The sequence below is a fragment of the Triticum urartu genome, chromosome 7 (assembly GCF_003073215.2).
Source record: "Triticum urartu cultivar G1812 chromosome 7, Tu2.1, whole genome shotgun sequence".
Lineage (NCBI taxonomy): Eukaryota > Viridiplantae > Streptophyta > Magnoliopsida > Poales > Poaceae > Triticum > Triticum urartu.
Genome location: NC_053028.1, coordinates 446,352,000 through 446,367,092, shown reverse-complemented (window position 1 = coordinate 446,367,092; position 15,093 = coordinate 446,352,000). Strand labels below are relative to the sequence as shown.

Below are 15,093 nucleotides of genomic sequence, written 5' to 3'. Positions count from 1 at the left end.
CTTTCCATAGACATGTGTTGTCATTTGATGAACGGGATCACATCATTAGAGAATGATGTGATGGACAAGACCCATCCGTTAGCTTAGCATAATGATCGTTTAGTTTTATTGCTATTGCTTTCTTCATGACTTATACATGTTCCTCTGACTATGAGATTATGCAACTCCCGAATACCGGAGGAACACCTTGTGTGCTATCAAACGTCACAACATAATTGGGTGATTATAAAGATGCTCTACAGGTGTCTTCAATGGTGTTTGTTGAGTTGGCATAGATCGAGATTAGGATTTGTCACTCTGTGTATCGGAGAGGTTTCTCTGGGTCCTCTCGGTAATGCACATACTAGCCTTGCAAGCAATGTGACTAATGAGTTAGTTACGGGATGATGCATTACGGAATGAGTAAAGAGACTTATCGGTAACGAGATTGAACTAGGTACGATGATACCAACGATCGAATCTCGGGCAAGTAACATACCGATGACAAAGGGAAAAACGTATGTTGTTATGCGGTTTGACCGATAAATATCTTCGTAGAATATGTCGGAGCCAATATGAGCATCCAGGTTCCGCTATTGGTTATTGACCGGAGATGTGTCTCGGTCATGTCTACATAGTTCTCGAACCCATAGGGTCCACACGCTTAACGTTCGATGACGATTTATATTATGAGTTATGTGATTTGATGACCGAAGTTTGTTTGGAGTCCCGGATGAGATCACGGACATGACGAGGTGTCTTGAAATGGTCAAGAAGTAAATATTCATATATTGAAGGATTACATTCGGACTCCAGAATGGTTTCGGGAAGTTTCAGAGTACCGGGGGTTACCGGACCCCCCCCCCCGGGAAGGTAATGGGCCATCATGGGCCTTACTGGAGAAGAGAGAGGGCCGGCCAGGAGGTGGCGCGCGCCCCCTTACCAATCCTAATTGGACAAGGGGTGGGGGCGGCGCCCCCCTTTCCCTCTCCTATTCCTTCTCTCTTCCCTCCTTTGCTACTCCGGAAAAGGAAAAAAAAAGAGGAGAGGGGAATCCTACTAGGACTAGGGAGTCCTAGTAGGACTCCCCACACTTGGAGCGCCCCTAGGGGGTCAGCCTCCTCCTCCCCCTTTATATACGGAGGCGGGGGCACTCCAAAGGCAGAACAGACAATCTCTTAGCCGTGTGCGGTACCCCCCTCCATAGTTCAACACCTCGGTCATATCGTCGTAGTGCTTAGGTGAAGCCATGTGTCGGTAACTTCATCATCACCGTCGCCACACCGTCGTGCTGATGGAACTCTCCCTCGTCTTCAACTGGATCAAGAGCTCGAGGGACGTCATCGTGCTGAATGTGTGCTGAACTCGGAGGTGCGTACGTTCGGTACTTGCATCGGTTGGATCGTGAAGATGTTCGACTACATCAACTGCGTTACTAAACACTTCCGGTTTAGGTCTACAAGGGTACGTAGATACACTCTCCCCTCTCATTGCTATGCATCTCCTAGATAGATCTTACGTGATCGTAGGATTTTTTTGAAATCCTGCATTCCCCAACAGTGGTATCCGAGCCAGGTCTATGCATAGATGATATGCACGAGTAGAACACAAAGAGTTATGGGCGGTGATAGTCATACTACTTACCACCAATGTCTTATTTTGATTCGGCGGTATTGTTGGATGAAGCGGCCCGGACCAACCTTACATGACCACGTTCATGAGACCGGTTCCACCGATAGACATGCAACTAGTTTTGCATAAAGGTGGCTGGCGGGTGTCTGTTTCTCCAACTTTAGTTGAATCGAATTTGACTGCGGCCGGTCCTTTTTGAAGGTTAAAACAGCAAACTTGATAAATCCCCGTTGTGGTTTTGATGCGTAGGTAAGAACAGTTCTTACTAGAAGCCTATAGCAGCCTCGTAAAACTTGCAACAACAAATTAGAGGACATCCAACTTGTTTTTGCAGGGCATGTTGTGATGTGATATGGTCAAGACGTGATGAGATATAAATTGTTGTATGAGATGATCATGTTTTGTAAAAGTTATTGGCAACTGGCATGAGACTTATGGTTGTCGCTTTATTGTATGAAATGCAATCGCCATGTAATTGCTTTACTTTATCACTAAGCGGTAGCAATAGTTGGCGAGACGACAACAATGCTACAATGGAGATCAAGGTGTCAAGCCGATGACGATGGAGATCATGACGGTGCTTTGGAGATGGAGATCAAAGGCACAAGATGATGATGGCTATATCATGTCAGATATTTTGATTGCATGTGATGTTTATCCTTTATGCATCTTATTTTTCTTAGTACGGCGGTAGCATTATAAGATGATCCCTCACTAAATTTCAAGGTACAAGTGTTCTCCCCGAGTATGCACCGCTGCTAATGTTCGTCGTGCCGAGACACCATGTGATGATCGGGTGTGATAAGCTCTACGTTCACATACAATGGGTGCAAGCCAGTTTTGCACGTGCAGAATACTCGGGTTAAACTTAACGAGCCTAGCATATGCAGATATGGCCTCGGAACACTAAGATCGAAAGGTCGAACGTGAATCATATAGTAGATATGATCAACATAGTGATGTTCACCATTGAAAACTACTTCATCTCACATGATGATCGGACATGGTTTAGTTGATATGGATCACGTGATCATTTAGATGACTAGAGGGATGTCTATCTAAGTGGGAGTTCTTAAGTAATATGATTAATTTAACTTTAATTTATCATGAACTTAGTACATGATAATATTTGCATGTCTATGTTGTTGTAGATCAATGGCCTGTGCTACCGTTCCCTTGAATTTTAATGTGTTCCTAGAGAAAGCTAAGTTGAAAGATGATGGTAGCAACTGCACGGACTGGGTCCGTAACTTGAGGATTATCCTCATTGTTGCACAGAAGAATTACGTCCTGGAAGTACCGCTAGGTGCAAGACCCGCTGTAGGAGCAACTCCGGCTATTGTGAACGTCTGGCAGAGCAAAGCTGATGACTACTCGATAGTTCAGTGTGCCATTATTTACGGCTTAGAATCGAGACTTCAAAGACGTTTTGAACGTCATGGAGCATATGAGATGTTCCAGGAGTTGAAGTTAATATTTCAAGCAAATGCCCGGATTGAGAGATATGAAGTCTCCATTAAGTTCTATAGCTGCAAGATGGAGGAGAATAGTTTTGTCAGTGAACATATACTCAAAATGTATGGGTACCACAACCACTTTACTCAACTGGGAGTTAATCTTCCTGATGATAGTGTCATTGACAGAGTTCTTCAATCACTGCCACCAAGCTAGAAAAGCTTCGTGATGAACTATAATATGCAAGGGATGGATAAGACAATTCCCGAGCTCTTCGCGGTGCTAAAAGCTGCGGAGGTAGAAATCAAGAAGGAGCATCAAGTGTCGATGGTTAACAAGACCACTAGTTTCAAGAAAAAGGGCAAAGGGAAGAAGGGGAACTTCAAGAAGAACGGCAAGCAAGTTGCTGCTCAAGTGAAAAAGCCCAAGTCTGGACCTAAGCCTGAGACTGAGTGCTTCTACTTCAAAGGGACTGGTCACTGGAAGCGGAACTGCCCCAAGTATTTGGCGGATAAGAAGGATGGCAAAGTGAAAGGTATATTTGATATACATGTTATTGATGTGTACCTTACTAATGCTCGTAGTAGCGCCTGGGTATTAGATACTGGTTCTGTTGCTCATATTTGCAACTCAAAACAGGGGTTGCCGATTAAACGAAGATTGGCTAAGGACGAGGTGACGATGCGCGTGGGAAATGGTTCTAAAGTCGATGTGATCGCTGTCGGCACTCTACCTCTACATCTACCATCGGGATTAGTTTTAGACCTAAATAATTGTTATTTGGTGCCACCATTGAGCATGAACATTATATCTGGATCTTGTTTGATGCGAGACGGTTATTCATTTAAATCAGAGAATAATGGTTATTCTATTTATATGAGTAATATCTTTTTATGGTCATGCACCCTTGATGAGTGGTCTATTTTTGTTGAATCTCGATTGTAGTGATACACATATTCATAATATTGAAGCCAAAAGATGCAACGTCAATAATGATAGTGCAACTTATTTGTGGCACTGTCGTTTAGGTCATATTGGTATAAAGCGCATGAAGAAACTCCATGCTGATGGGCTTTTGGAATCACTTGATTATGAATCACTTGATGCTTGAGAACCATGCCTCATGGGCAAGATGACTAAGACTCCGTTCTTCGGAACAATGGAGCGAGCAAACTGACTTACTGGAAATAATACATACTGATGTATGTGGTCCGATGAGTGTTGAGGCTCGCGGCGGGTATCATTATTTTCTGACCTTGACAGATGATTTGAGCAGAGATGGGTATATCTACTTGATGAAACATAAGTCTGAAACATTTGAAAAGTTCAAAGAATTTCAGAGTGAAGTGGAAAATCATCGTAACAAAAAAACAAAGTTTCTACGATCTGATCGTGGAGGTGAATATTTGAGTCATGAGTTCGGTCTTCATTTAAAACAATGTGGAATAGTTTCACAACTCACGCCACTTGTAACACCACAGCGTAATGGTGTGTCCGAACATTGTAACCATACTTTATTGGATATGGTGCGATCTATGATGTCTCTTACTGATTTACCGCTATCATTTTGGGGTTATGCTTTAGAGACGGATGCATTCACATTAAATAGGGCACCATCTAAATCCGTTGAGATGACACCATATGAACTGTGGTTTGGCGAGAAACCTAAGCTGTCATTTCTTAAAGTTTGGGGTTGCGATGCTTATGTGAAAAAGCTTCAACCTGATAAGCTCGAACCCAAATTGGAGAAATGTGTCTTCATAGGATACCCAAAGGAGACTGTTGGGTACACCTTCTATCACAGATCCGAAGGCAAAATATTCGTTGCTAAGAATGGATCCTTCCTAGAGAAGGAGTTTCTCTCGAAAGAAGTGAGTGGGAGGAAACTAAAACTTAATGAGGTAATCATACCTTCTCCCGAATTGGAAAGTAGTACATCACAGCAATTAGTTCCAGTGATTCCTACACCAATTAGTGAGGAAGCTAATGATGATGATCATGAAACTTCTGATCAAGTTACTACCGAACCTCGTAGGTCAACCAGAGTATGATGCGCACCAGAGTGGTACGGTAATCATGTTTTGGAGGTCATGTTACTTGACCATGACGAACCTACGAACAATGAGGAAGCGATGATGAGCCCAGATTCCGCGTAATGGCTTGAGGCCATGAAATCTGAGATGGGATCCATGTATGAGAACAAAGTGTGGACTTTGGTTCACTTGCCCGATGATCGGCAAGCCATAGAGAATAAATGGGTTTTCAAGAAGAAGATTGACGCTGACGGTAATGTTACTGTCTACAAAGCTCGACTTGTTGTGAAAGGTTTTCGACAAGTTCAAGCAGTTGACTACAATGAGACCTTCTCACCCGTAGCGATGTTTTAGTCTGTCCGAATCATGTTAGCAATTGTTGCATTTTGTGATTATGAAATTTGGCAAATGGATGTCAAAACTGCATTCCTTAATGGATATCTTAAAGAAGAGTTGTATATGATGCAACCAGAAGCTTTTGTCGATCCAAAAGGTGCTAACAAAGTGTGCAAGCTCCAACAATCCAGTTATGGACTGGTGCAAGCCCCTCGGAGTTGGAATATACGCTTTGATAGTGTGATCAAAGCATATGGTTTTATACAGACTTTTGGAGAAGCCTGTATTTACAAGAAAGTGAGTGGGAGCTCTATAGCATTTCTAATATTATATATGGATGACATATTGTTGATTGGAAATAATACAAAATTTCTGGATAGCATAAAAGGATACTTGAATAAGAATTTTTCAATGAAAGACCTTAGTGAAGCTGCTTATATATTGGACATCAAGATCTATAGAGATAGATCAAGACGCTTAATTGGACTTTTACAAAGCACATACCTTGATAAAGTTTTGAAGAAGTTCAAAATGGATCAGTCAAAGAAAGGGTTCTTGCCTGTGTTACAAGGTGTGAAGTTGAGTCAGACTCAATGCCCGACCACTGCAGAAGATAGAGAGAAAATAAAAGTCATTCCCTATGCCTCAGCCATAGGTTCTATCATGTATGCAATGTTGTGTACGAGACCTGATGTGTGCCTTGCTATAAGTTTAACAGGGAGGTACCAAAGTAATCCAGGAGTGGATCACTGGACAGCGGTCAAGAACACCCTGAAATACCTGAAAAGGACTAAGGATATGTTTCTCGTTTATGGAGGTGACAAAGTGCTCGTCGTAAATGGTTCCGTTGATGCAAGCTTTGACACTGATCTGGATGACTCTAAGTCACAAACCGAATACGTATTTATATTGAATGGTGGAGCTATCAGTTGGTGCAGTTCCAAGCAGAGCGTCGTGGTGGGATCTACATGTGAAGCGGAGTACATAGCTGCTTCGGAAGCAGCAAATGAAGGAGTCTGGATGAAGGAGTTCATATCTGATCTAGGTGTAATACCTAGTGCATCGGGTCCAATGAAAATCTTTTGTGACAATACTGGAGCAATTGCCTTGGCGAAGGAATCCAGATTTCACAAGAGAACCAAACACATCAAAAGACGCTTCAATTCCATCCGCGATCAAGTCAAGGAGGGAGATATAGAGATTTGCAAGATACATACGGATCTGAATGTTGCAGACCCATTTACTAAGCCTATCTCACGAGCAAAACATGATCAACACCAAGACTCCATGGGTGTTCGAATCGTTACAATGTAATCTAGATTATTGACTCTAGTGCAAGTGGGAAACTAAAGGAAATATGCCCTAGAGGCAATAATAAAATTGTTATTTATATTTCCTTATATCATGATAAATGTTTATTATTCATGTTAGACTTGTATTAACCAGAAACTTAGTACATGTGTGAATACATAGACAATCAGAGTGTCCCTAGTATGCCTCTACTAGACTAGCTCGTTAATCAAAGATGGTTAAGTTTCCTAACCATAGACATGTGTTGTCATTTGATGAATGGGATCACATCATTAGAGAATGATGTGATGGACAAGACCCATCCGTTAGCTTAGCATAATGATCGTTTAGTTTTATTGCTATTGCTTTCTTCATGACTTATATATGTTCCTCTGACTATGAGATTATGCAACTCCCGAATACCGGAGAAACACCTTGTGTGCTATCAAACGTCACAACGTAACTGGGTGATTATAAAGATGCTCTACAGGTGTCTCCAATGGTGTTTGTTGAGTTGGCATAGATCGAGATTAGGATTTGTCACTTTGTGTATTGGAGAGGTTTCTCTGGGCCCTCTCGGTAATGCACATACTAGCCTTGCAAGCAATGTGAATAATGAGTTAGTTACGGGATGATGCATTACGAAACGAGTAAAGAGACTTGCCGGTAACGAGATTGAACTAGGTATGATGATACCGACGATCGAATCTCGGGCAAGTAACACACCGATGACAAAGGGAATAACGTATGTTGTTATGCGGTTTGACCGATAAAGAACTTCGTAGAATATGTAGGAGCCAATATGAGCATCCAGGTTCCGCTATTGGTTATTGACCGGAGATGTGTCTCGGTCATGTCTACATAGTTCTCGAACCCGTAGGGTCCGCACGCTTAACGTTCGATGACGATTTATTTTACGAGTTATGTGATTTGATGATTAAAGTTTGTTCGGAGTCCCGGATGAGATCACGGACATGACGAGGAGTCTCGAAATGGTCGAGAGGTAAAGATTCATGTATTGGAATGTTACATTCGGACACCGGAATGGTTTCGGGAAGTTTTGGAGTACCGGCGGTTACCGGAACCACCCCCCCCCCCCCCGGGAAAGGTAATGGGCCATCATGGGCCATAGTGGAGAAGAGAGAGAGCTGGCCAGGAGGTGGCACCCCCCCTTGCCAATCCGAATTGGACAAGGGGTGGGGATGGCGCCCCCGCTTTCCCTCTCCTACTCCTTCTCTCTTTCCCCCTTTGCTACTATGGAAAAGGAAAAAAAGAGGAGAGTGGAATCCTACTAGGACTCCCCACACTTGGCCCGCCCCTAGGGGGTCGGCCTCCTCCCCCCCCCTTATATACGGAGGCGGGGGGCACCCCGAAGGCAGAACAAACAATCTCTTAGCCGTGTGTGATGCCTCCCTCCACAGTTCAACACATCGGTCATATTGTCGTAGTGCTTAGGTGAAGCCCTGCGCCGGTAACTTCATCATCACCGTCGCCACGCCGTCGTGCTGACGGAACTCTCCCTCGTCCTCAACTGGATCAAGAGCTCAAGGGACGTCATCGTGCTGAACGCGTGCTGAACACGGAGGTGCCGTACGTTCGGCACTTGGATCCGTTGGATCGTGAAGACGTTCGAATACATCAACCGCATTACTAAACGCTTCCGCTTTCGGTCTCACACTCTCCTCTCTCGTTGCTATGCATCTCCTAGATAGATCTTGCGTGATCGTAGGAAATTTTTTGAAATACTGCGTTCCCCAACACCACAACCTCCCTCCCGCAGCAACACACTAAGCTCCGCCATTGCATATCACAGCTCGCCACCGTACACGTCACGTACACACACACACGTACACGTACACATACACACTTCATGAGAAATCCATGCAAACAACATACACAACACAACACACACGCGACATAAAAAATAATAACCATGCAAAAAAAGGTACACACAACGCACGTACACGTGCACACAACACATACACAACACATACAGGGCCCGCTGGTCATTGAGACAAAAATATGAAGGGGGCCACTTAGGAGGCTTTGTAAAATTATAGCAAGTGGCATCTCCACTTTGCAAATATACAAAGTCTGGATGCAAGTATATCAAGCTTTGTAAAAATTTCTGACGGGGGCCACTTATACAAAGGCTGTTGGAGATGGTTTTTTGGCCAAGATTGCTATAATAGCAATTGAGTGCAAATATACAAAGATTGTTGGAGATGCTCTTAACGGCCATGTAACTGGAAAATAGTACAAGATACGCAAAAAAACAATGAAGAAATGTCTACCGTGCTACCAAGAGATATCGTGCTGATATGAAATTATACCATTGCAATAAATGTCTCGCTCAAAATATAACAATTAATTTACACCGTTGTAAAATAGGGGGAGGGGGGCAATGGCCCCCTCCACTAGTGCCTGAACTATTACGTGCGTCTGCAAAGTCAAACATAGAGAAAAAGTATTTCATTCAAGTGAAAGTTTGACCTAAATGTGTGTTTCTCAAAATAAAGACCAACCTTCTACTGCGGACACAATAATGGACGTGACACCATGGATTGGCTCGGCCTATTTTTGTTGAAAGGACGACATTGAAGAGGATATTGACCCTCTGTGATGGGCTTCAAACCATTTTATAGTTCTATAATATTTAATAAGGACATATAAATAGCATAGTATAATAGAAATTGTCATGCATGTTTGGATGCTGAGGTGACATTATTCATCTGCATAATTGCATGTTGATGTGCGCATTTTTCCATATATGTTGCATACCAAGGTGATATGCTTGCATGTTGAGAAAAATTGGTTGATGAGAGCTAGCTATTTAGATATAAAAAATGAGGTGACATGCTTACATATTAAGAGAAATAGGTTAATTAGTGGGGGCTAGCTATTTAGATATAGAAGATTACATGTTGAGAGAAATAAGTCTGTCTACCAGCCAAGTCTAAAAACAGTAGCACAACAAGAATCTAACGCGGATTTTTGGCTCTAAGAAGCATATACACGTAATGAACAGTAAAACCAAAATAAATAGTAACTAAATTTTGAAAATTTTATTTTTTTAGATATTCACATTAGTGTAACAAGTGTGCTTAACAATTTTCATGCCATATGGGATAGCAATGCTTTGTGGGTGAAAAAACAAAATTAAGTGTAACATTTGAATGTAACATTTGGCGTTCGACTTGTCTTTTTGCATAGGTCTAAATGCTTAAGTTTTTCCCCGGGAAATTTGCATGTATCATTTGGGTGTGACAATGAACACATCTTTTTTTTTCTTTGACATTTGTAAAATCCATTTTTGGCACGCAGGAGCATGTGCTCCCTAGAGCCAAAACTGATTTCCGCAAGAATCTGCCATATTCTGGCAAAAAAAAAGAATCTGTCATAAGGTGTCACTACATGATCCTCAAGGCACTCAGGATTAACGTTGCTGTGATGTTTATGGCAGCAAAATATTTGCGGAATCTACATGACGCCGGCTGTCTGTTCGAGCCATCAGTCTGGAACGAACCCAAAGGGGCGGAGGACGGCCGCCGGCACGAAACCAAAGAGGGCACCACGGCTCCGGTCCGCGGTGGCGCACTGGGCGCGGGCGGCGATCTCCTGCGCGAACTCGAGCTGATGCCTCAACTTCTCGTTCTCGTCAGTGAGCTGCACCATCGACACGCACTCAGGAGTTACCCACCTTGGAGAGCTGGATAGCAGGAACAGCAGGAGGACGCAGGTTTGGTTGGTGCTACACATACCTCTTGCACAGTTTCTGTGAGCTCCTCCACTGTTTGCACGAGCGACACAATCTGCCGGCTCGCGACGTCTTGGAACGCCAGGTCGATGTCCGGCATCGCTGCGTCGGGGTCGAAGATGATACCTTCCTGCACAAACAGCTCCTCCAGCAGATCCACGTCCTCCTCCTTCAGACTCAACCTTAGCTGCACAGACATTTTCAGTGCCAAGTGAGATATATCTGCTGCGCAGGACGTAGGGTGGGACCGAACCACTTCTGGTTAGTTGCTTGCTTGCTATACTAACCTTGCTCAGTATCCTGTCACGCAAATCATCATGATCGTAAGAATCAAGGCTCGGATCGGACACCTCAGACTGGCTGCTACCAGCCTTGCTTGGTGCTCTGCCACACAGATCATCTTGATCATGAGAATAGCAGGTGGGCTTCTTGACGCTGTCCACTTCATTGGGAATCAGTTTGGGTAGAGTCTTTATGAGCTTCGTCCTGGATGGATATCGATATAGAGTTATGATAAACTGCAGCACAGCAATAGTACAAAACTTACGCAAGTATGCAATGTTCAAGGGATATGCCTGGTTCCAAAGCGAATGGTAGACAGACTTTCTGGTGCGTTCGACGAACTAGGAGAACAGCAGCATAGCAATGCAGCTCTTGAGCTGCCACCCTGCAAGCAACAGCCATGTAAACAAACCTGCAGATTTGGAAATACTGAAGAATTTTTTGACAGACCAGTGCATCTTGAAGTATGCGTGTAAGCTTCGAGTCACGGTAAGGGACATGATTCGGTTTAGCTGGAGATGAAAAAAAGATAAGTAAAGCTGACCATTAATCAGAAAGGTACAATAGTGGAGTAACTACGTTTTGTGTTTAGTCTTTGCACAGAGTATTGTTGTATACTTGTATTTGCCACTTACCAGTAGTTAGGGCATTAATAACATTTCCAAGAGCTGAGAGTGACTTGTTGATTGTTTTCGCCTCATCAAGAACTCGCCCTTCAGCACCAGTTTTCTCAACTTTCTCTGAACCAGCCAAGTCAACAAGAACAATCTTCCCGGCCCTTACCCTGTAAGATTAAAAGAAAGTTACTAGCTGCCCACATATAATCCAGACAGATATAACAGTCTATAGCACAAAGAAAGAGGAACGGCGTTAACGCAGGAATTGATGCCTACTATACTAACATGAAGGAGCACAAGGCAACCTGTTGAGTTAGCATGAATTGCATAAAAAAGGTGATGTATGGTTATGGTTATATACAATTACATCAACATAAAAGGGAAACAGCTATCAACTATTGATGTTTGTTATTCGAGCATACTTATCATCTGCAGTGGATCCATGCTGCACGGAGAAAATGTACACGCAGTGACTTCTACTGCTGGCCAGGTTCATTTCTACATATTCATTTAGGACGACAAAATTTACAACATTGAAATGTTTTTCAACTGTTCAGAAATGGTAGATAGAGGATACGTGTTTCTCCAACAGCTCTGTTGGCAATTCCTTCCTGTAATTTAGACCAATAAACAGAAATAATCTGGCATTTACTTACAGAAAGGCGCTCCAAGAAAAAATCAACTGCGGTTATAAGAGAAACAAGGAAACCCAGCAAAACTTACAGAAAGACGCTCCAAGGCATCTGAACTATTCATAATCGATATCTGCAGTTATAGTTTCACAGTTACCAGACATGAAAAGAAGCCCTCAAAGGACAGATGCTGAACACTTCTTTTCTTACATATACAGAAGGGAAATGAAACAGGAAGTACAGATGCATTTCTGTCTGACCTCTGTTGCTCCATAAATAAAAATCCCTTGGCTTTTACTCTCCTTGATTTGTAGGTTGTCCTTGGACAAGTCAAGAAGGTCCCTGAGATATAAGGAGAAAAAAACTCGATTCCCCTCGTAGGAGCATTTTATAAAAGAAACTCTACACAGGATCCATACAGAAACATCAAGCATATTCTCACCTTACTTTTTCCAAATATATCTCCACCTGAGAAATCGTAAAATAGTGTAAGTAAAGATCTATCAATGTGAATTCACAATCAGCGCACGAAAATGGTATTTTACCATTGACAATTTCACAGTCCATGTAGTAATGTCTTCTGATGTTCTTAAACATTCAAAAAGATCATTTACAACACGCTGAACCAGTCCAGTTTTCAGCTCATTGCAATGCAAGATGCTTGGCCCCTGTTTCAACATCCAAATTAAACAAACATGTTAGGCCAAAGCCGAAGTGGCGCATTCAGTGATCATCCCATAAATTTAAGCCCAAGGATGTTCACTTTACCTCCATGCTATATGTTTTTCCAGCTCCAGTCTGTACAAATGCAAAGTACAAATAAAATGTTAGCACTGTTTACAAGCAGAAGTGTCTCATTTCATAGATGCACTGCTTAGTGTAAGTTTGAGACTGTAAGTAGGCCAAGCCTTGTTTTAACACACAATGGGGGTTTATCTATGCATAAGTTTTCCCAAATATTTGTGTAAAGCTGGTAAATGAGGATACATGGTGTTTGCAGGAACACATACCTGACCATAAGAAATTATGGTCCCATTTATTCCATTGACAGCATCTGTTCGAAATATTAGTTACTCAATTAGTACTATGGTGGCTACTGAAGTGCACAGTCATGACAAAACTGTAGTAATACAAGAAAGCTCTGACTACCTTATGCATAAATTTTGAAAGAAACAAAAAGAATGAAAACCTGCAACAATGGGAACTGCAAGGAAATTGTACACATCAGACTGTTCCGCATCATCATAGAACACCTTGTCAAAGCTGAATATGACATCTTCATCCCGCTCATCCTAACCCAAGTATTATGCAACACGTCAGGGAAACCGCACAAATCAACCACGAGGAAGCACAAAAACCGTGCCAACAAGATCACAGGGATTTTTTGTTAACAATCTTAACAAAAGGAAAAACAGATAAGACATTGTTCCTCACTTTATTAGCTACTGGTTTAATAAGTAGTACTATGTAGTTGTGCAGGGGATATCAAGCAGGCTAATATTATAACATAAGGCTGCAGGCATGCAATAGTTTGAACAAATTCAGTAATCTGGATCAAAATACAACTGTGCATCTTGCGAGAAACTGCACATGAACATTCATCTGCGTGCCTCACATCACAGAGCTAAAGGCAGAAGAGTGTCCAAACCTTGAAAACAAAAGACTCGGAGTCCAACTTCTTGAAGCAGACCTTGTCATTGGCCTTCCTCTCTTTGTGGCTCAGCGGCCTGAATCGCACACACACTGTGACGTTGGAGTTGGACATCCTGGCATTCAGATGGGTGTCAATTTGCGCAGTAGAAAAATTCAAGTGACACAGCGGCTAACGCTCGGGGTTTCGAAATTCAGCGGCGGATAAAGATGGTGCGCGGGGTGCGCATCCGCGCACCCGGAAATGGTGGAGACCGATGGGGTTTGAGAAGCTCATACCTCAAAACCCGATGGCCAAAGGTTGCGGACGAGGTGGATCACGGCAGGAACGAGGAGTCCCGACGAAGAATAACCGGAGCGGCAGTGGCGGCGGCGCGGGGGGGGGGGGGGGGGGGGGGATACAGGAGATGTGCGTGCGGCAGCCTGAGCAGGAGGGGGTGCGTTGAGCAGGAGTTGTGCGTCGCCGCTGATGCTCTAGTGTTTTGACTTTTTGGTCAAAGTTTCTCATTCCACTCCATTTTAAGGGCGTGTACAATAGTGACATATGAATACATATGCGTCATGAAAAAAAAATAGTTTGAGACAACTATACTAATTTTTTTTCCAATGCAAGCTACTACTAGTGGGGCCCATCAAGAAATAGAAAGCAGAAATTTTAATACATATGCATCTCTACTTTCTTACTTCAATTTTTTCAGCTTTTTGCATCGGACCACACTTTTTCTTCCCAAGCACCTGTCTCTTGAAGAGGATCCCGCTTCTCAAGATTTTCACGATCTGATTTTTTTGCGCTATCCAGACCAGTTAGGCTTCTCGATAGCCGTGTCAGCCGTCCAATCACGTCGGTTTGATCGGAATGAATGTGGTTGGCAGCCGCCCGTAGCGGGCTAATGAGTAGCATGAATGTGCGATGATAATTCTAGGACCGAACATGCAACGAGGGCCTTGGGTGGAACCTCTCGGTCGGCGTCTACATGGCAGATGTTTCGAACACCCATAAATTTTCTACGGTTTGTAGGATTTTAGATGTCCAGACCGGTTCGCATATGTTTGATGTACTTTGTTGGAGGGAGGGCCGAAAAGTGTACGTACATTCAGGAATTTTGATGCACGGTGTTGAAGATGCTGTAATGGCAGAAAATGATTGGAGGGGGAAGGGCCTTTTTCATGTTTATTTGGATTCTTAGTTCATTTAGATCACATATTGTGTGTTTGTGGAATGAAAACATTATTTTTAACATATTGGAATTGTGTGCACTTAACTGTTGTTTTTTTATTAATATGTCGTGATAACTTTAAAACCATCTTGAAGAACTGACAAAATGAACTTTTTAGGATAAAGAATATGCTAGACGAGCAAAATGTACTAGAAAAAAAGGTTTTGCACTTTTAGAATAGGCGTGTGTTGTTACACACCATCTCCCGCGTCA

General features: G+C 42.8%; 1 protein-coding gene across 2 annotated transcripts; it reads right to left on the bottom strand.

Annotated features, from left to right (window-relative positions):
- Window positions 1-9,984: 9,984 nt before the first annotated feature.
- Window positions 9,985-14,093, bottom strand: LOC125521920 (kinesin-like protein KIN-1). Of its 2 annotated transcripts, XM_048686980.1 has the most exons (17): window positions 13,943-14,093; window positions 13,662-13,779; window positions 13,203-13,305; window positions 13,024-13,067; window positions 12,782-12,811; window positions 12,559-12,681; window positions 12,456-12,481; window positions 12,274-12,355; window positions 12,105-12,146; window positions 11,959-11,992; window positions 11,804-11,879; window positions 11,400-11,548; window positions 11,215-11,276; window positions 11,058-11,149; window positions 10,770-10,968; window positions 10,487-10,669; window positions 9,985-10,391 (listed from the first exon to the last, which is right to left on the bottom strand). In XM_048686980.1, exons 2-17 carry the CDS (start codon window positions 13,776-13,778, stop codon window positions 10,236-10,238), a joined length of 1,518 nt encoding a protein of 505 aa, XP_048542937.1. In that variant the 5' UTR covers window position 13,779; window positions 13,943-14,093; the 3' UTR covers window positions 9,985-10,235. The 2 variants fall into 2 exon arrangements, with proteins under 2 accessions (XP_048542937.1, XP_048542938.1); XM_048686981.1 differs by lacking the exons at window positions 13,203-13,305; window positions 13,662-13,779; window positions 13,943-14,093 and adding an exon at window positions 13,163-13,183.
- Window positions 14,094-15,093: the final 1,000 nt, after the last annotated feature.

What these genes read in the sequence shown, in the direction of transcription:
- LOC125521920 (XM_048686980.1), bottom strand. Translation starts at nt 13,778, where the DNA reads ATGTCCAACTCCAACGTCACAGTGTGTGTGCGATTCAGGCCGCTGAGC. An exon ending in TATTAATGCCCTAACTACTG is followed by an intron (nt 11,277 to 11,399) that starts GTAAGTGGCAAA and finishes TTTCATCTCCAG; the next exon opens with CTAAACCGAATCATGTCCCT. An exon ending in TCACAGAAACTGTGCAAGAG is followed by an intron (nt 10,392 to 10,486) that starts GTATGTGTAGCA and finishes TCGATGGTGCAG; the next exon opens with CTCACTGACGAGAACGAGAA.